The sequence below is a fragment of the Anopheles coluzzii genome, chromosome 2 (assembly GCF_943734685.1).
Source record: "Anopheles coluzzii chromosome 2, AcolN3, whole genome shotgun sequence".
Taxonomy (NCBI): Eukaryota; Metazoa; Arthropoda; class Insecta; order Diptera; family Culicidae; genus Anopheles; species Anopheles coluzzii.
In genome coordinates, this window is record NC_064670.1 from 72,053,479 (window position 1) to 72,073,831 (window position 20,353).

General features: G+C 40.3%; 1 protein-coding gene across 13 annotated transcripts in view; it reads right to left on the bottom strand.

Annotated features, from left to right (window-relative positions):
- Positions 1-20,353, bottom strand: part of LOC120948467 (band 7 protein AGAP004871) — a 69,904-nt gene that overhangs the window by 25,593 nt on the left and 23,958 nt on the right. The window contains exons 1-3 of one of the 13 annotated variants that reach the window (XM_040364825.2): positions 15,197-15,347; positions 13,401-13,670; positions 2,632-2,664 (exon numbers count right to left, since the gene is read on the bottom strand). The exons of 5 other annotated variants lie outside the window; for them this stretch is intronic. In XM_040364825.2, coding sequence (XP_040220759.1) covers positions 2,632-2,664; positions 13,401-13,431 — 64 coding nt within the window. In that variant the 5' untranslated portion in view covers positions 13,432-13,670; positions 15,197-15,347. Of the gene's footprint in view, positions 1-2,631; positions 2,665-13,400; positions 14,083-15,196; positions 15,348-20,353 lie in introns of those variants that run through there. 7 more of the 13 variants (XM_040364826.2, XM_040364824.2, XM_040364822.2 and 4 more) reach the window with 7 other exon arrangements.

The window sequence follows — 20,353 nt, forward strand, 5'->3', positions numbered from 1 at the left end:
CATCAAGCCGGAATTGAAACTTTTTACGCTTTCCTTACTGTACAACAGTAAATCACTCCTGAAAGCAGTGCATTGCACGCTCACGGCGGGTTGTCCCCGGTTTTTATCTTCCTCGCTTTTATTTGACTGTGTGGCTATCAAAAGTTAAGCCCAGTTGCTGTTGCTGGAAAGTGGATTTATGTTAAGGGCAGCACCTTCCTCGCACCTTCACCTCACTGTCATTCCCCCAAACATGTAGCCAAACCACCGAAAAACGGTTTGTTTGCATAGACACCGTTGCATCATCATCATCATCATCCCGTTGTCGAATCATATCGTTCCATTTGGTGCGAGAGCCAAACTTTAACATGGACGGCTTTGCTGGTGTTTTGTGTGACTTAACGACGACGACGATGAAAAACGGCCAGCTTAAATGTCCATGGTGGTAGAAAGTTGCCAGAAAGATAAACAGAATTTAATTTCCAAAGTAAACGAAAGCTGTCGCGCTTACCGTGAGTTATACCGTGGCTCATCGATGGTCGAGATGGTGGAGAGCCCACTATATATATATATATTTATATGGGTAGCACAATTGCGATATTGTCCGCTTTGCTAATGAATTTTCCACATTGATGGAGAAAACCACAAAGCTTCGTTGTCATTCGAATGACGAACGCACACACACACACAATTAAAATCCTTCCTCAATGCTTTCGACCTTCCTCAAACGATCCTTGACCTGAAGGACGTTTCTCAGAACAATCCAAAAGACGTTTGGATCACATGAGCTAGAAAGAAGCTAAACAACGCCTCACAATCTTTCAATGCCAGCCGCAAACCACTCTATGCAGGCTTAGCTTTCAAAAATCGAAACAAAAAAAAATGCAGAATGAAAAAATGTTTCAAAATGAATTAAATGAAATACTTTATCCATCTTTCTTATCTTCTGCCACCTTTTCGTCGTTGCGCTCACAGAGGCGTTCCTTTAACGACTATTCACGACCAGGGATGCTGGCAGGATGAAACCAGAAAAGCGCTACCCTTAGTATATTTCGTCATTGCTTTATGAAAGCGGTATGATACGGATCATACCGTAAATTTTCATAAAATTCACATAATTGAGCCCGAAAGCAAGTAAAGTCCTACGGATGATGGTCACAGCAAACGGGGCAAATACGTTGAAGTAATAACTAGGAGTTTATTTGGCAACGCTGCCGGTAAAGGTCGTTGTTGAAAGCTGCAATTAACTTGCGCCGCGAGTTTTACAACCTGCTCAGGCAAACGGCTATCAAATGGCGTAATTTACTGTCAATTACATGACAGCAAAGGTGTGCTTTAGACATACAATTGATATTTGCGAAGCAATCGCGCGATTCAGCGGAAGAACGTATCGTTTTGTTACTTAGAGAAAGGATGTTACACAATGCAATATTGGGATTGTGTAAGGAATGCTAATTGCTTTCATTATAATTTGATTTATTTGCTTATATGTAGGATTCATCTAAAAATAATATTTATATGAAAACGAGTTTAAAAAATTGTTGCAGTTTTGATTGCCTTTAAGCACATTATATATTACCTTTATAATCATTTACGAAAATTCGAGCAGTTTCATTGATATGATTTAATCCAATAAAATATTGCAGTATTTTTTTTTTAATAATCACTTAATGTGGTGATCATTTTGTGACAATAAGGTTGAATTTATTTGGAAACACATCAAGAAATTATCCTTCAACGCATGAACACTACAAACTACCATGCACAAATTAAGTGATAAATTTTGAAAACAAAAATGTAGATAATCAAACATTTCACGTAACTGAAACCTTCACGAATTGACACTGGGAGTTTAAATGTGATGTGAAATATAACCGAACGGGTGAACACATGTACGGGGAAGATATTACTGTCATCATGCAAGAAATGCTCACTGCTTTACTCACTGGTGCTATAAACTACTATGGTGCGGAAAATTCTTCTCAATTACAACCGTTCGGACGGCAAAGAGCAAGTACTTTTGTAAGACAAAATTAGGACACAACATACGAACGGGATACGGGTAAATAATGTATGCGGGGATTCGAAGAAGAAGAAGAACAAGAAGAGGAATAAGAAGAGCGGCATCAACCAAGTACTATTGCAAAAGTGTCTACTTGAACTTTGGTATAAAAAGTCTTTTACGTACTTCCTGTGTGGGTCGTTATGCGAGAACAATACGAGTGTGGCCAATGTCGGGAGAAACGGTTTCGTCGAGATACCCCGGGGCAGATTGGATGATGGGAAGATAAACGTGTTAGCCGTTCACGTGATGGTCGTAAGATGAGTTTTTGTTGTTGAATTTGGTAAAAGGTGATTGAGTTTTTTTAATACGATCCATGCCCGCACACACATACACATACAGATAAAGACACCGGAGCAACGGAATGAGACGAGATGAGAGAGTCCCGATACCCCAAATGGATTATGAAGAGTAACAGGGAGAAAAGAGAAAATATGAAAAATATTTGGAAATTTTGAAATTTGGTACCAAAGAGAATGAAAGAGAGAGAGAGTGAGAGAGAGAAAGACACAGCGAGACGGTTACTTTATTTTAACGACCAAGTATCCGCAATCCATTATATTAGTCCACCGTCGGCTGTCACCACTTACCGTAGAGCAACAGTGAGTTTTTCATTTTAACATCTATAAAAATAAAATGGTATGCAAAATGTGAAAAGATGAATTAGTTTTGGAATGAATTACAATTTAGCTTGTTCAATAATTTGGTGTTTCGATGGGGGGGGGTCAATTTAGTTTGGCTGGATTTATACGGTGTGATTGGAAACATTATGGATTTAGATGCATCGAATCGAGGTATCATATCGAGGCTTTGGTCAATGCTGTAAAGTGTGATTGTTGATGTATTGATGTGTGTACATGGGAGGGCACACAGAAAAAAAAACAACCAAAATACAAATAATAACAAAATTTTGTTATGTCCGAATACCACTCCCAATGTGAAACATGAAACACAAATTCAATAGCACATGAGTCACAACAAAAGCTGTGAAATGCAAATGAAATTTAAATGTATTTTAAAATTAGAAGAGAAAAAACCTCCTTCTCGATGTTCTTCCTCACAACAAACATTAATTATACGCTCAATTAGATGTCGTGTGGTCTAAAAGAGTTTATAAAATATCATTAAAAGCCATTGCATTCTATATTAAATGACATATCGCTAAATTTAATTATATTTCGCTGTTATTCTCAACAGAAACATGTCTCGCATCATCGAAACACCTTTATATGGTTGAAAGCAACATCAATGAACATGAAACAGCTTTATGAAATGACCCCTAAAAACCAGAAGAAGAAAAAGCAAATACGACTAACACACTAAGCTAATGCGCTCATTGTTGGCTGCATCTCGCGATTCTCGGGCATTTGCATGTGACTGGGAGGGAATTTTCTTCTTTCTTTTTTCTACAGACATAGGCATTCTCTTATGCCAGTGTTCTTAATCTTGTGCTTCTTAAATCGTAGGAAAATATTGCATCGTGCTCTAGAGACTCAGCACTACGTGCATTATGTACCACAAGACATCCTAGGGCATAAGTTGTTCACAAAACGGGTGGTTGAAGAAGTATGAAACACTTTTCTTCTTTCACTTATCGGCTGGGAATGACTCCTACAAGCCCAGCTTTGTTCACAGTTCTGTTTATTTGGGTTATTTATGAGCCTCGTTCCTGGAACAACAGTACGAGAAAGATTTGGCGGAATGCAAACTATCGCATTTCGGGTAAGATTTGTTCGTTGTGCAAATACATTTTCATCTTGCTAGTGCTAGAGTTTTCAGATTTTGGTGAATGAGTGTAGCAATCTCAAATTGTATAAATTTAATTCGTTTTGCTTTCTATAAACTGAACGTTACTGAAATACTGGTTTATCTTCTAAACCTAGTCATCATTTAAACCATTTAAACCAGTTAGAGTTGTACAACTATGATATCATATAAAACCTAATCATGATCGACCAAGTTTTTTAATTTTAATTTATAAATCCTTAAAAGTTTACCATTTTAGGAATATTAAATCCATTTAAAAACGATACTTTTGTCGCCTTGCCTATACCATTTGGATAACTGTAATCGATCTTTTTTGGAAACATACTCCGACATTCGTATGTTGCGTTCCATAGAAAAGCTAAGCGCAAGACACAACTCTACGCAGTTTCATTGAAAAGGTAAATAAATTGCATTGCATGGTAACAAAAGGATTTCTTTTCCCATAACCATCCCTTGCCATCGCTCCACTTGCCACATGATATAAGAAGCACATTTAAGAATGTGTTCCTTGGCCGGTCGAACCATGCGACAGGATACGACAGTTCTCTTGAAAAGCATAAAAAAGCTCAAGGCTTTCAGTGCTTCATTGTAAGCGATCGGCACGGTTCAGCGCATGAAAAAGGAATCGTCGTATGTTTCGTCGTTTCCACTGAATAAAAGCGATTTCTTTTGTTGCTGAAACAGTTTCGCATGATCTAAGAGTGGTTGGTGCTTCACAAAATTGGAGCAAACACGGGTCACCAAGTACTGTGCTGGAACATGCTAAACCCCCAAACCGCACTCAAACATTCATACAGATACGAGGTACACTGGTACGTTCTCTCAATCTCGCATATAGTATGTCCAAATAAATGGTAAAGTATATGGCATACGGAGATGGAACAGACCACCATTTTTCTATCTTTCCAAATCCAAAGATCCTTTCGGTGTGAGCTGACGAGTACAATCGTAAATACATATCTCGTTTGAGGAAGAATTTGATTCCCATGCTAGAAATACCATCCCGCGGTTCACATCATTTCAGTTCGTTTAACAAACGTCTATTCATGCTTACAGTGACCAAGTGTATCAAGAAGTGTATCTTGATGAAGCTGTGCGTGGTAAGGATTGAAGCAATTTGACACGATGTTGTTTTTCATTGTCAAATGTAAATATTTGAATTGAATTTGTACCACACAACAATACCTAACGCAATCTTCGGCACTTTAAAGCTTGTGCCAAACTGATTTGGAAGTGTGACATAAACAAATACAAAGAAACACCTTAATGCTAAACAAGCCGAGCAAAGTTACGGAACATTTGTCTTGTCTAAGAGAGAAAACAAATGAAAGATTGGAACAGTTTCTTACACTTTATTGTCTGTATGATTACAGCAAACAAAGAAACTGTTACATTTCCTATAAAATACTCGGTGTACAGTAAATAATTGAACATAACAAAACACATAGAGGACCTTCGAGCAAAAACTGTCTGAACCAATTCTGAAACGGTTCAATGGACAACATTTGTTGTTTTTCACACCACATCACACCACCTTGAAATAAAAACCAAAATCAAGGTTCTTATGATATTCCTAATGATGGTTGTGGTTAAACGGTCGGGAGAGTTGCTACCAACATAGATTACGTAAATGAAGACGCAATTAAAATGATATTACCCATGGAAATGGTCGTCACACCGTTTGCGTCCGTTTGAACCAGCGTGCCAGCTATAAAGCCTTCCTCTGTCGGTACCATCGTTGACAACATTCGGTAGTGCTCTCAAGCTGAGGCTCTCAGGTCCATCCATCGATCGACTTTGGGACATTTGTTTCCCCCACGTCCTGGTACGGGCACACAATCGCAACGGACCGAACGTAACGGCGATGAGGGAAATTAATAGGATTCTCAAAATCACCGCCCAACAACGCTCTTGTGGGATTCCTTCCTAGCTAGCAAAGGTTTCGCCAAATTCCGTCTGCGCTAGAGATTGTCTTTGGGTTCGCACTAGAAGGGCACTAGAAGCCTAATTAGACGGATCGAGCAGAAGCAGGGCTACGGAAATCTGAATAACGAGAGACACTTTTGGCCATCGTTAGAAAGGATGGCGGTGTTAGATCGACACGACGCGATAATGAGACACATTAGGTTTGTATGTCAGTGTGTTTGGTCTCTACTGCCATGGCTGAGGGTAGCGAATGATGAATGGTATGTACTTTTGGCTAAGCATTTCCCATTTCGCTGAAACATCCTGCATATATTCTTGGGCGATGGGAGGCAAAATTTTAAGTTACAAATGTGTCTGTAAGACAACGCCAATTAGAGATAAGAAAGCATGCAGGCTCAGAACGTCAAGCGTGTAAATTGTTTAGGGAATTTTGAAACCTTTTCTTTGAAACATAATTACATTGAAAAGATCTCTCGCTCTCTCGGCAAAATATCCTTTAACAAAATATTATTAAAATATATGATATATATTTCCCGTTGTTCAACATTTACTGTTGAAGCATTTATCGACCTATTTTGAAATTGACCTAATAATAGATCGTCCTTGTTCCAGTAGTTCCGTTTTTATTCCACAATTACAATAGACTCGACGTGCGTGACATACTCATTTAGCAGGTTTGAAAGCTCATGTAGTCACAGGATAACACACCGAACGAAGCCGAACTAATGGCTAACCATTATTTATATCCCTTCACTAGCGTAAAAATGACTTTCACACGATAAGAGCATGTCAGAAGTTGTATTGCCACATCGCTCTGCACCGTACAGAAAGTGCACAGCGTTGACCACGTGCCGGTAATTATACGTTATGTGCCAGTATTCCACAGATACATACTACCAGTAGTGATGGAGTGATTGAGATCGAAAGACATCAATTAATTTACTGTCGCCAGTAAGTCTCGCGTCGTGTCCTTCGAACTACAACATGCCACCAACTGGATCGTTTCATTTTCTCGTTTCAGGCCCGCAGCCTATGGCACCCGATGGCACATTTTCAAAATCAAAGCAAATGGTCTAGCAGTGCCCGAACCACAGTACAGTATACAGTTCCAGTGACGCTCAATAACGATGTATAACGAGCGCTGATGCTTATCGCGATCATTCATAATCATTGGCACAGCATGGTTGCTTCTGGCTGCTTGCGGTTGCTTTCATAACACTTCATGTACGGCTGGGTGTGGCTGTGTATGGCGAGTGTTGCGGTATGTTGGGCTTGCACCGCAACCGTAATCGCACCGGAATAACCTTCACAAAGGACCGGAATCTACCGGAAAATGCCTCCCAGCTAGGGATATCTCAATGTCCTAAAGCGGAACCATTACTACCACATGCCACGATGTGATCCATCAAATTGGACTACTTTCTTAATACAAGCCCGACTAACAACCCCTTTTGCGATGGCTCTGTGTGCACCAAACGAAGCGAGCGAAGCGTAGATTTCCATTCATCATCAACAGAGCACTGCCGGAACTGCTTCTCCTTCTTCTCCTTGTGCTGTGAAATTTTGTGAGAAGAAACGGAAAGCTCATTTTTCTTCGCCCATTTCCCGCCCGTTTACGAGTGAAAGTACGCTTTTCATACGCAGCAGCAAGAACACTCTCCCATCTCGATTTGTTCCATCTCGTTATCCCAGGGCTCCCACCATGCCATGGGCAGCGATAAATCTCTTGGCTGCTGATGAGGAAAATTTAAAATTTTGACATTGTAATTGGTGAAACTTTCATGATTTATGTGCGATGTGTGCACAAGAAGTATTGCTCAGCCACTCGGCAGCCTTTATTTAGAATCGTTTGCCTCGCCGGTTTACTGTTTAGGTTTATGTGCACCCATTAATCAGGTTGCTTTAACGCGGCTCAGGAGTTGTTGCTTTTTTTGCTGAGTAGTACAATTCCTTACCACAGACACACGGCTCCTGGACGGTTACAGAGGGGTAGTTTGCACCGGACCGGTTTTACGACGATCGGTTAATATGCGCCCAACTTTTGAGCAACTGCTTTTTGGTCTGTATGACGCGTACATGCACGCGGCCGAAGTTGCCAAATTGGGGTAATTAAGGAGATTTGAATTAATTACTGGCTAGCAGTGGAAAAACCATGCCCACATACAAATGGGCGTCGCAACATTGGACCAGCAAAGGCTGGCCTGTCCGTTGCCTGAACCGCCTTCATCGTCATCATCATCAGAAGAAAGCGCTTGATGAAGACAAAACGGTACGGTATCGCTCTGCATTTCGTCGGTCCCACTTTTCGACTCGTTCACTTAGTCAGGACTCATGGTGATGGGGATAATTTAATTAAAGTATGCCTCTCTACCCTGGTAAAGTGTAGCATTGCGGCACCAACGGCTGGGCTTGCGATGCACCAACCGTTTCCAGGACGCTTTATTTCGGTACAGGCGGACTGACAAAGCCCGGCGTTTTCGTAGGGTTCTATATGACGAAATTTGTCGGACTTTGTCGCGGGTCTAAGACGAAGTGGGACAATATTAATGATATAGTACTACATTTAAGCCTGAAAATGTCAATCATCAATGGAGGATATACAATTAGTAGCATCAAGGGAAGATATACAATTAGTAGCATCATGGAGTATTGGGAAAACATTTCATTAGCTATAACAGTGCAATACATCTTTTAAGAATTTTAGAGTGTCGTTCAAAAAACAAAGCATTAACTTGGGCACACTTGGAGTAAAACCACATATAAACATTGAAAGTAAAATCAGTTTCCTACTAACAGCAAATACAATTTGAGCTGTGGTTTGGCTGGGCTTGCAAAGAAATATCTCTTCTTTGTGCAAATCTCTCTAAATCCGGAAATACATCCTCACTCGTGCAGAAACAGATAGAGCGAAAAAATGTCACGTTTTCTATTACATTGGTATGTGACTCACAATATGCTCCCTACACGTGTTACTGCAATACAAGGCACACGTAACACAAAATATGCTTCCTACTCTACTCGTGTGTTCTTGTAAAGAGGATTTGCTCGTCAAGCATGATCAGTCGTAAGCCTATTTTGGCGTTTATATAATATGGCAAGGGATTTGTGTCAGGTGATCATATGAATATTGAAAGCGCACAAGCAACGGCGGAATATAACAAGCCATTCGTATGGATCCAAAAAAGGAACATTTATCGGAATACTACCGCGCCACCGCTACCTGTATTGTACAGTGACAACCACATGCGTGTCTGTATCCTGCAATTACGATCACCTTGACTACTGTGACGCCAAAACACAGAACGCTGACATCACATCAATAATTGTCCTGGTCCAATCAGGACGGCCGCCATTTCATCAAGCATTCAAATGGCTTTCAAATATGACTCATCATACCCCTATTGCCCCCGGGGCAATGCCCGTGCTACGTTCTCGTCAGTGACAGTCAGTACGGTGTTCGCGTTGGTTATCGGCACACATTTCGGAACCAAAACCCACACACACCAACGAGCAGTCATTACGCCAGCATGGATCGAGCGATTTTCTTCGACCGCAAATGATTGGATTTTACGGTACCGCTGGTAATAAATTGCCTTCATTCGTTTGGCTTGCCCACTTTTAATTGAATTGAACGATCCAACGCCAATGCGCTGAAAATTGAGCATTTTATCGTAATTTTTTTTTCTACAGTCCATCTACCGCGCTGCGCCCATTTCACCCACCACAATGGGCTGCTTCATCTCGATTCAATTCGATTGTGAAAATGCTGGTCCACCAATGCTGGTATTTAGATTTGCCGCCTAGATTCATCAATCGGGCTACATTCGGGAATTGAGAACGATTTATTTGCAAAATTTTATTTCTTTCCAATCCCGGACTCCGAGTGGGCCATAAATATTCCCGTCCCTTTGAACGCTAACTTTCTGTGCCCTCGTAAATGATGTGGTAAGTAAACAAACGACCTTATTTGCCAAACCACTTTACCAATTGCTCTTTGCTTCAAATTATCGCAATGACCAAAAGCGTATTTGAGGTTTAAAGGGAGTGAAATAATCCAATTCCCAATAGCAGTGTAAAATATTTCATCAAACGTAGTCTTTTCCGATATGAAGCTTTTTCCGCATAATTGGCAGGACTGTGGTGATACATTAAATCAGTACATAAGAACACTCGTTTGTAGAAAAAGGTTATCTGCGTTTAGTCGATTAAAACTTCTAATATATGACTATTTGCATTCTTTTATGCAACAATGGAAGTTTTACAATGGCACAATATGTAAGTAATTTTTCAACATTGTCCGTTCGGCCTTTTTAATCCTTCCGCAAGCTCTCAATCGACGGTTCCCTTGTCAGTCATGGAACAATTAGCATTTATTAAGTGGTTTGCTTTCTTGTGACCTCTTACCGAAACATCGAACATGGTTTCATCACATCGAAAACGTGCTGTCTTTATCGTGACGATGTATCCATAGGAAGCTCCGAAGTGTATAGCGTTTAAAGTTTCTTTTCCTGAATGCTTATCGCATCGCATATCGCACATTTGCTCGGTCAGTTACGTTGAGTGTTGGTGCTAGATACTCCACACCATATTGCAACCTGCCAAATCAACGTCCACGATAGCTTGAGCGACGGGAGCACCGTTGTGGATGGGTACAACACTTGTAAAACCATCACCCACATCTACCGACCCTATTCCAAACCACTTGCATCGACACATAAGTGGCAGGTGTCGAGAACTTTTCGAACATTATTGGAACTACCTTTTCGCGATGCGACTACCTTTCACTTGATCGGTCGATCAGCCACTAGGACACGAAGCTCTTCTGGTGAAATGTTCAGAACATATTTCAACGTGTACTCCCAAACACTTTGCATCGCATTTTGGAGAATACTCTGTGTGAATTGCTAGCCACAGTTAGCTATCCGGACAAGGGGAAAACCAATATTGTAGACAGCACCATTAAAACGGACTGACAAATGTACGATGTATAAAAATTTTCCTTTCGATCTATATCACTGGCAAAACCGACCTTGAGGTTGTGGCTACGACCACATACAATGTTTCACTTCCAAATTCATTTGATTATCTTATTCTTCTTTTCTTTTACGTGATCAAGCTTCTGTAATAGTTTAATACCTCGCATCCGAATAGTATGTTCTGTCAGTTGATGAGCGGAAACCGTCCGTTTGGGCATCGATTCTATCTGCCTTGCATTCATCGAATAGGCCCTCCGTAGGACAGTCTAATTTTTGTTGTATGCTGTGGATCAACTAAAAAACTTTTTAGTTTTTATTTTATCAGCACATAATCCAACTGAACGATTATTAAATAGATTACACTAATTCATCGGTGGTTTTTCTTATGTAATTCTCTTGACTTTTTCTTCATGCTTACATGAGAAACAGAGAGACAAGAGCTGCTATTAAACGGAACAAATTGGGCTCCAGAGGTTGCCATGTCATTACAGCTTGTGGCCTTTTTAGGGCTTTGTCTTTCCAGGGTCACTAATCATGCAGTCGAAAGTTTTCCTTTTTAACCAACTCAACAAAAACAGGAAATCTTCGTACCTTGTCAACGATTCAGCAAAAAATGAATTAACTGTCCTTTGCTGACTCTGCACAATTTATCAAAGCGTGACAATAATGCGTCGTGGCTTAACAAAAATCATTAACATGTACAAAGTGACGGTGTGGCAACCCATGTGTCATAGTTTAGAATTTTGCAACCAAGCTATCGTGATGATAAAATGCAATACAATAACTACTTAGCGATAAATCACTATCGAGTGTTCGCTCTGACTGACCTTCTTATAACAGCAACGTTGGAATCCAGCCAAGGCCGAAGACCGAAGCTGGCGAAGGTACAGGGAATTTATTACTCGGCCTATGGCATTGCCATGCGACAGGAGCAAACGGTTCGGTGGCCAAGCCAAGCATCCCGAGTAGCACCAATGCGAAAGGTCAGGACGAATTTCTGCACGATGACGCCACTGCAATAGGGGTCGCATCGCAGGCAACGTCACCAAACGACCAGTCCACAGCCAGCCACCAGGCAAACGCACCGACGACTGGTGTTGAAGTAGGTCAGTTTAGCTGTGACCATTTAGCAATGCCAATGACGGCATGATTGAGCAAACTTTAAAGGATAATTTATTTTATAAAACGTGCCGTCCGCATACAATCGCAAACCAGCAGAAGGTCTTGACGCCCGCTTGAAGGTCCTTCTTTGACTAACAAACTGGCACATCTTTCCTTGGCAGAATATTTAAAAGAAAATAAAACCCGAAAACTGCAGGCAATAAATGCATCCAAGCGTGTTCAAAAAGTAATCGAGCTGTGGGATGCTGGAATGCATCAACGCTACACAAAAGAGAGACTCTGTTTCGGAGTTCGGTCGGTAAAGCGAACCATTTCCATAGAACATGAGCTGAGGGTTTGATTGAAATTTTTCCTCTCATCTCACCACCGCTCTCATCACCTGATACGATGGCAAGCCTTTGTTCTAGCGATGTAAGCTCGACCACACTGTATCAGGCATCGCTTAAGCTTCACCTTTCACCAAACTGTCGATGTTGAGCTTGCACATCAACTAGAGACGGGCGGGATCGATCTATTTTCTTATCGCAGAGTTTCCACTGGATTATAAACTGTACTTTCATCAAATGCTCATCAATCACTTCTGAACCCCTTTCAGCACCGACCGACACCGTGTCACACAGAGGTGACATTCGTTTTTATATAAATAGGTACCCCTTTTTCACATTTTCCTCCTGCACCCTCCGTCACCCCGTTGCCGAGATGCTCGTCACTCGTCCTCCAAAACGTGTCATTTTTGATCGAGTGTCCACTCTTGTTACAGGAAGCCTTCACTCACGCTCACTAGAAACAGTATCCAGTGCCCTATCGACTGCTAGTAGGCGAAGTCTCTTGTTTCCTGTTGCACTCGTTGCGCCTACTTGTGTGCTTGCCGCTCTGTGCAGTCATTCTAGTGCTTTACGTTGCTGGGCACATGTGACGTGGCCTAGAAACGGGAATGAAGCTGCTGAAAACCGACAACAGGCTGGGAAGACTTCACTTCCGTCTGACCTGCTGCAGTCTATCATCACTCTCTGATGAAAGCCGGTAGAAATTGTGCAGTGTATTTGTCTTGTAAGTGTATATCAGTAGGTGTAAGAGAGACAAGTGTGCATGGAGGTGATGGATAATGGATGCGACCGTGTCTCGGACAGCGGGAATGTCACTAGCAGGTTAGATTAATATTTGCAAACAAAAATCAAAACTTTTTTTGTTGGTCGTTGTCTTGCCAGTAGGATGTGTAGAGAACATCTGGGCACCATCACATTCAATCGATTGTCAACGCAGTGCAAGTAGTGCGACGTGACTGTACTACACAAAAATGAAACTCCACCATCTGTTTCCTCCACTGATGGTGCATCGAACATCGTACTTTAATGAAATCGTGCAAGCGATCGGTGCAAACGTTCAATAGTGTACTGGTTTGCGAACTTTTTTTTCGGGAATTGGGTTTTTCTGCAACTATTGACCATTTTGCACCGCGATGCTGGTGGGAACTAGGACACAGGACACGGTGTAAATGGGATGTGCACACAGGACATACACATGTGGCTGTTCGATTCCAAACGCTCAAACCACCCGTTCGTCCCTACCTTCCACTATGACAGCACTGTCTTCAGGCATATTTCCGTTTATCAGTGTGATGTGGCCAAGCTTTCCTCCCCCGTTGGTAGTCGTCGTGATGGCGGATTTTGTTCTACGTCTTCCGTAGAAACCTGGGCAAACACTTTACAAGAGAACCCCTCGACTCGGTCGGCTGCTTTGAATTTGCAAGCAATTATCCCGGCAGGGATCAAACACTGCAGTGCCGTATTTTGCTTCCCTTTCGAACCTTCACCGTGGCTCGACGCTTTCGACCGTCACTGTCGAAAGGATACTTTATTTAACGATATTACTACGCTGTGCTCAAAAGTTCGCAGGTTGCGTCGTGTGGTTTGGCGTGGAGGTCAGTACTTGGAAACAATTTGCCGCGAAATCAATATTCTATAAACATGCATCATTTCGCAGGCACACAGGCTTTTCACTGGGCATGATTACACGCGTCAGCATACAAAGAGCTCACATATATACAGAGGTACGTACATACACACACACACACACACGCACACACACTCTTCAGAACGCACACATACACGAAAAAAAGGTTGAGAAAGAACGCTTCTAGCGTGTGCCTTTCTACCTTTGCAATTTCTCTGCAGACTTAATCCCACAGCTACCGTTATTGATCACGATTCATTCGAACGGGGACCGAAGTTTGCGAGATTGGAAAACCACAAGTACACTGGTGGACATAAAAATAGGAACTTTTTTCTGTGACCGAAAAACATAGTTCTTGTCGGAAATATTTGGTAGCCCTGAAAAGGACTGTTTAAGTGGTTGTTGGGAGGTGGTGTTGCGGTGTTCCACAGAGCGGAAACATATTCTAACGGTCAATGTGTTGACCGTTATTCGCTATCACTTCCTTAAAAAAACACACAACAAATTTTTTTCCTATCTTTTTGTCCACCAGTGTACCTGCTGGCACAGTATTTCTGGCCTAAGTGTACAAAGTCACCTAGGGCGAAACACGTAATTTGCTGGATAGAGGATTTGCAAATAACACCTGCATAACACCACTGCTTACATACGGGATTGTTTAGCGACAATGGTAGGATATGATTCACAATGCTTCTCTTATCGATTCTTACGATAAAAAGACGGTTATACTACCAACATATTGATTTCTTCTGGAGACGCAATGGACGGCACAAATGACACAGTTAATTTAAACACTGACTAAATAACAAACACACAACATTCCGACACACATGTTACTGGGAACTAATGATAGCCTCCTCAGTTACTGGCACTTATTACGCAAATGCTTCTTCAAATCTCAACCCTCGGGGACTACAACACATCATTTCCCTGTGGACCAACGGTGCGCTACTACACGCTGCAGATGAAAAGTTTTGAAAAGTTTAATAACTCCCTCGAATACAGCTCGCTACGGGTAAGCTCATTGCAGCGAAGGGAAGTTCATCATGAACCTTTTCCGGGGCCCACCGAGCTGATTTTTGCTTTCACAAGGTATCTTACTGTAACAAGGCGAGAAAATAATACTGCCACATACAAACAAGCTCTGGCAACACACAAAGAGCACAAAGAACACCAAAGCGCGAGGATAACGAATTTGAACGGAAATGAAACCTGGCCCGGATGTGAGCTGATGCTGCAGCCAGGATACACGCAATAGTATGCTTTATGTGAGAGGGGCAACAAACACAAGACAAACAAGCGAACCGACACTAGGACTGGAACCGCATCACTTTATGTTTATATTATTAGGCTTTTTTATTTTTTATATTTGTTTAAGCTTATAAATTGAATTTCCCGTGTAACTAGGTACCGTATTTCATGCGTCACAATGCGGATCGAACACGCTCGTTATCAACTCGTGGATGCTTAACGTACAGCTTCCAGCCAGCACAGGCTCGACCAACGAAAATTTCGACCACTCGCTAGCAGACGCACAACCAAACTAAACTTCCAGCAAATGTGAGGGAAAGCTTGTGGACCGAACGGCATGGTTCGAATTTCAATTGTTACCATTCGCCCCAAGTAAACTCCTGCTCCCTAGCCGAAATACGAAACGGGAGAAAACCTTGCAAGAGATTGGTGAGAGCGTTTGAGAGCATGGAAAAAGCTTCCTGCTTCTCCTGGGAAAAGCTCTCCACTGCCACATAACCTGCCTAATTGAGAGAGAACGGTAAAACAAGCTGGGAAGCTTTTAGGTGGCTCAACAGTGTTTTTCACGCGAGCTCAGTTACCGGGATCGAAAGCTCTGAATCAAACTGAACAAAGGATTTCTATTCTGCAGAGCTTTTCGAAACATCTTTACGAAGCTCTCTCATCTCCAAATCTAGGGGAAGTGGCACGAAGAGAATGAATCAGTATCAGTAGACTCTCGTACCTTGCGAAACTGTATCTCTCTGCCCGTACTCTGTGGTTCAAATTATCACTAGTTGTTTAGTAAATGTGAACCGTCCTGTTTCTGCATGCAGCCTTTACTATTAAAAGCAGCTGCTATCTTTCCCTCTCTAAAAGGACTCTGTTGCGTTTGCCTTCAATAACAAAAGCTTTTGGTGTTTTGTTTTGTGCGAAGCGAAAGCATGCCTTGGATTATGAACCAATAGTCTCTTAAGTAAAGGAAATAAAGTAAGTAAAGGTGTTTGGTATAATTGTATGCAAACTCTTATATGGTATTTTTTCAAAAGGAATATGTACATACTATGCGCAGCACAAATGTGCTTATTTAGTATAAATGGTAAAGTGAATTAAACTATAGATACTGAATAATAAGTAAGTCATTGCTATTGGAACACGAGCTAAGCGTTACTTCCTGACTATTATTAAAATAAAAATAATCACATCAATGTCGCACATGCCTATCTTTTTATTAGTAGATCAATTTGTTGACATCAATTGTTTCTCAATTCAAATTGGTTACCACGTACAAAAGAATGTGTTGTGTGAATCATTATTTCATAATTTTACATTTCTAACCGTACGTTCTGATTGGTTGCTAATGGCCTACCAAAGGTCATTTCAACAAAGTGACCACATGCTATTATCATGCAATAGACCACCAATTTGGAATATTCAAAGGACAACGACCTGCTTGACAGTTTGTACGGTAGGCAGTTTGGTAACGCCCGTCGAGGTCAAATTGTTTCATGACTATACTATAATACCACATGACAAAGTTTCGAGGGAAAACACAAAGGTGCATCGTCAAAATTTCATCACATCACAGCAACAAAATTCATACAAAATACCTGGGAGCTAAAGCCACCTGGTTGTTATGTTTTGAATTGTTATTAAACTCAAGGTCTCAAGGCCCTTTGGTGACTCAAGGCCAATTGATTAAGTATCCTCTATAACAGTGGTCTCCAAACTACGGCCCGCGGGCCGCATGCGGCCCTCAAGAGCTTATAATGTGGCCCACGATGACTTTGCCAGAGTTAATATAAATATTACGTTATTATGACTTCAAATTTCAAAATTTGACAAACTTCAAAATTCAAATAAAAATGTATTTTTTACTTTTCTTAGACAAAAATCAAGCTAAGTAATACGAAACTGTATTAGTATCGTTAGTATTTTGTTGTAAAAACGAGATTTAAACGTTCACTCATCATTTAAAGGTAGCGTCAAATGGTCCTCAATATAGTTATTTTTGAAGCAATGCGGCCCGCGAGCTGAAAAGTTTGGAGGCCCCTGCTCTATAACATTAAAAAATGTCATTTTTTATATTGTTACTTACTTTCCTTACTTACTTACTTACTCACGTACTTACTTAATTTTCTAAATTATTCTTATATATCTTCTTAATAATTTCTTCCTTGATGACTTTCTCACTTTCTTACTGTATTGTTTCTTAATTTCTTGTTTTTTGCGTTCCTACTATTGTTATTTATTACTTTCTTTGTTTCACTTTCTTTCCTACTTTCTTACTGATGTACTTTCTCACTTGATTATTTTCTGAAATTAAGATCTGAAACAATTGATTGGTAATAGGATCTCCATTTCAGAACGCTGATGACTTCTAATATATTATTGTATTTTTATAGAAGAATGTATCATTTTTATCATAGTACGCTACAAATCCATATAGTATGCTTCTATATTATATTATGCTATAATTAAATAAAAGCGTTTTACAATAAACTCCTATCTCGACAAGAATTCATCTGACATCTAAAAATAACACACACACAATACAAACAATAATTTGACACAAATACTTACCCATTACCCATTACCCATAAAAATTGTTCCATAAACTATACTTATGTAAAGACCTCACGGCATGATGTCTTATGAGGTAAGTGGTCATGTATGATGAAAATATATTTGTTTGTCGTTGATTAAAATTTACAATTGCATTTTGAACACAAATGATTGAAACTACACTCAGAACGTCATGAATATATTTCTTCTCATTGCCTTCCGCATATTAATTTACGTTTTAAATAGAATGTCATAATTGCCATCTTAAACAAGTATAATGCCGTATATTTGCACTTTTTATAAGATACGATGATGCTCATCCTCATACGATACGAGATAAGGTACGAATTATAAAATTATTATTTTCATTCTAATCTTATTACACAGATCTCTTTAGTTTTCTAATAAAACTTTTAATTTCAAACAATATTGTGGATAGACGTGTGTTTCACTGTATTTTATGGAAATAATTACACGCCTAACAACACATGAACTAATATCCTTCCTCAAGATGAAGGATTGTAACATACATTAATCATACTAGCTTACACAAATGTTGGAGCATGTCGATTTAACAAAGAAAATGTTTACCAGTCTGCACTACGGAGAAGAAGGGAGGTGAATTTATTTAACGTAGCGTTCTTTTTATTTGCTGCCCTTGATTCCCACCTAGTGCCATGTTAGGAGCAACAAAGAAAGATTTTCTATGGAAATCAAGTACCCCGCACACTGCTACGCTTGCAAAGAGCGAGACTCGTGCGTAACGCTTCAAAGCTTTTGTGAAGGGTGAAAAGAATTAGCACGCAAACCAACAATAAATTCAGCGTGTAAGTGTAAGTCACGAAATCACGCCCCACGTGTCATGGTTTACGCTGGTTTAGTACCACCAGCGCTATTTTGGGAGGCCAAAGAACAACAAGTTTCAGCAGACATCAACAGGTTTAACGTTGTTGCGTTGCTTACCTGTTTGTTGAATGAAATAAAAAAATCGATGAAGCTAACTGAATTTTACTTTCAATGGTTGACATGGGCGTATAACACCCTTTTTACCATTGATTTGTTGATGTTGGGTACAGGATTGATGTAAACGTAAGAATCCCACAAATTTTGCTACGATTGCTCGTAGAACAACGCAATAAAACAGCCAACAATGTTTACAAAGGCGTAAGAACATCACATCCATTCATTTGTTTCGCATTTTTCATGAATAGTGCAAAAAGAGACCCTTATTTGTCTTTGAGTATTTAAAACTGGACTAAATCGCACTTTTTTGTAACTTCAACTTAACTTCAATCACAAACATCATTTTAACCTGTTAAATCTTGTTGAAATATTCCTGAAATGTAGGATGTTTTCATTTCAGCGTTATTTGTTGTACAGTCTCGTACGAAAACGTCCTGGTCCTGTCCCGAGACACTTACACACGTTCCTGCCAATTCGGAAGTTCAAATTGCGATGAAACATGCAAACTACATGTTGCTATGCTTGCTAGCTTATCCATGTGCACGGTATCTGATTATATTCCACACAAACCAATGCAACCGAGCTCGACTGCAACCAAGTGCACGTAGTGCACAGTACTGCAATAGTCACCAGCTAACATTCAACAACTGCTCCCTTTGGGCTTATATGTCGTCGCAAGCTTTCTTATGCTCGGTTCACCAATACTCGCAAAGCCAAACCGTGTATCCTTTGCATCCGGTCCGGTTTACATTCGTTCGGGTTTTGATTTTCTATACCGAAGAAAGGTTGCCTGACGCTAAGGGTACTCTGGCTAACCATTACACTGGACTTCTTGCACTTCAGCAGATGAACTTTAGTGCTTTTCCCCTAGGCAAGAGCTCTCCAAATGCTCATCAATGGAATGCTACGTGGTCGGTGAAAGAAGTGGTAAACGTACATACTTTAGCACGTTCGTTCCATCACGGTTGTGCCAACACTTGCCAACAGACATTGCGTCTGGCTAGCACACATAAGTATGTTTGTGTATAATTTGTTCATAAATGTTGATTCTAATTAACTTTTATCTTGTTGAAAACCAAGTGAACGTATCTTTACATTGAGAATGACTGAATTTTCATTGAAAGTAAGGTATTAAAATCAAATATTTGCATGATGATTTTTTAAATGAAACGAAGACATTAAGACTCTTTTGTAAAATTTATGATACAATGCTGTTTTTTCACTTTTCCAAAACAATTTTAATCGTACAATGAAAACTTCAACCTATACGATAATAAGTGCTAATGTTGATTTCCTACTTTCTATAATAAATTGATTTGTAACAATTGTTTAGCTCATCTTTATAAATCCATTTCTGATCCGCATTAGCATCACATCACGCTATAATTAATTAGTTCAGCCATCGTTCCAAGTGGTCTTTTCGCTTTTAAGTACACGGTCCTACGAAGAACTACGTGACTTCCAGTAGCCGGTACAGAGAGAAAAGCATGTGTTTTCTCCCGTACTGCAAACAAGCTGAAAGGATAATCCCAGCTTCGCCAAGTTTTAACATCATCCGTAATGCCATAAGAGACCAGGAATGCCACTTACTCATGCCACCTTAATCGGTGTTGCAAAAGATGCAATATTATCTAAGATAAATGCCAGCATTCCAAACATTCTAACATTATTCATAGTAAGGAGCCAAGCTGTACCATAGCGTTGCTGTTGGGAAGCTAAATAACTATTATTTATAATGTTTTTGTAGAATTTGCTTCTCGAAAACTTGCAAAATAAATGACAAAGATAGCGTAATTCGAACAAAACTACA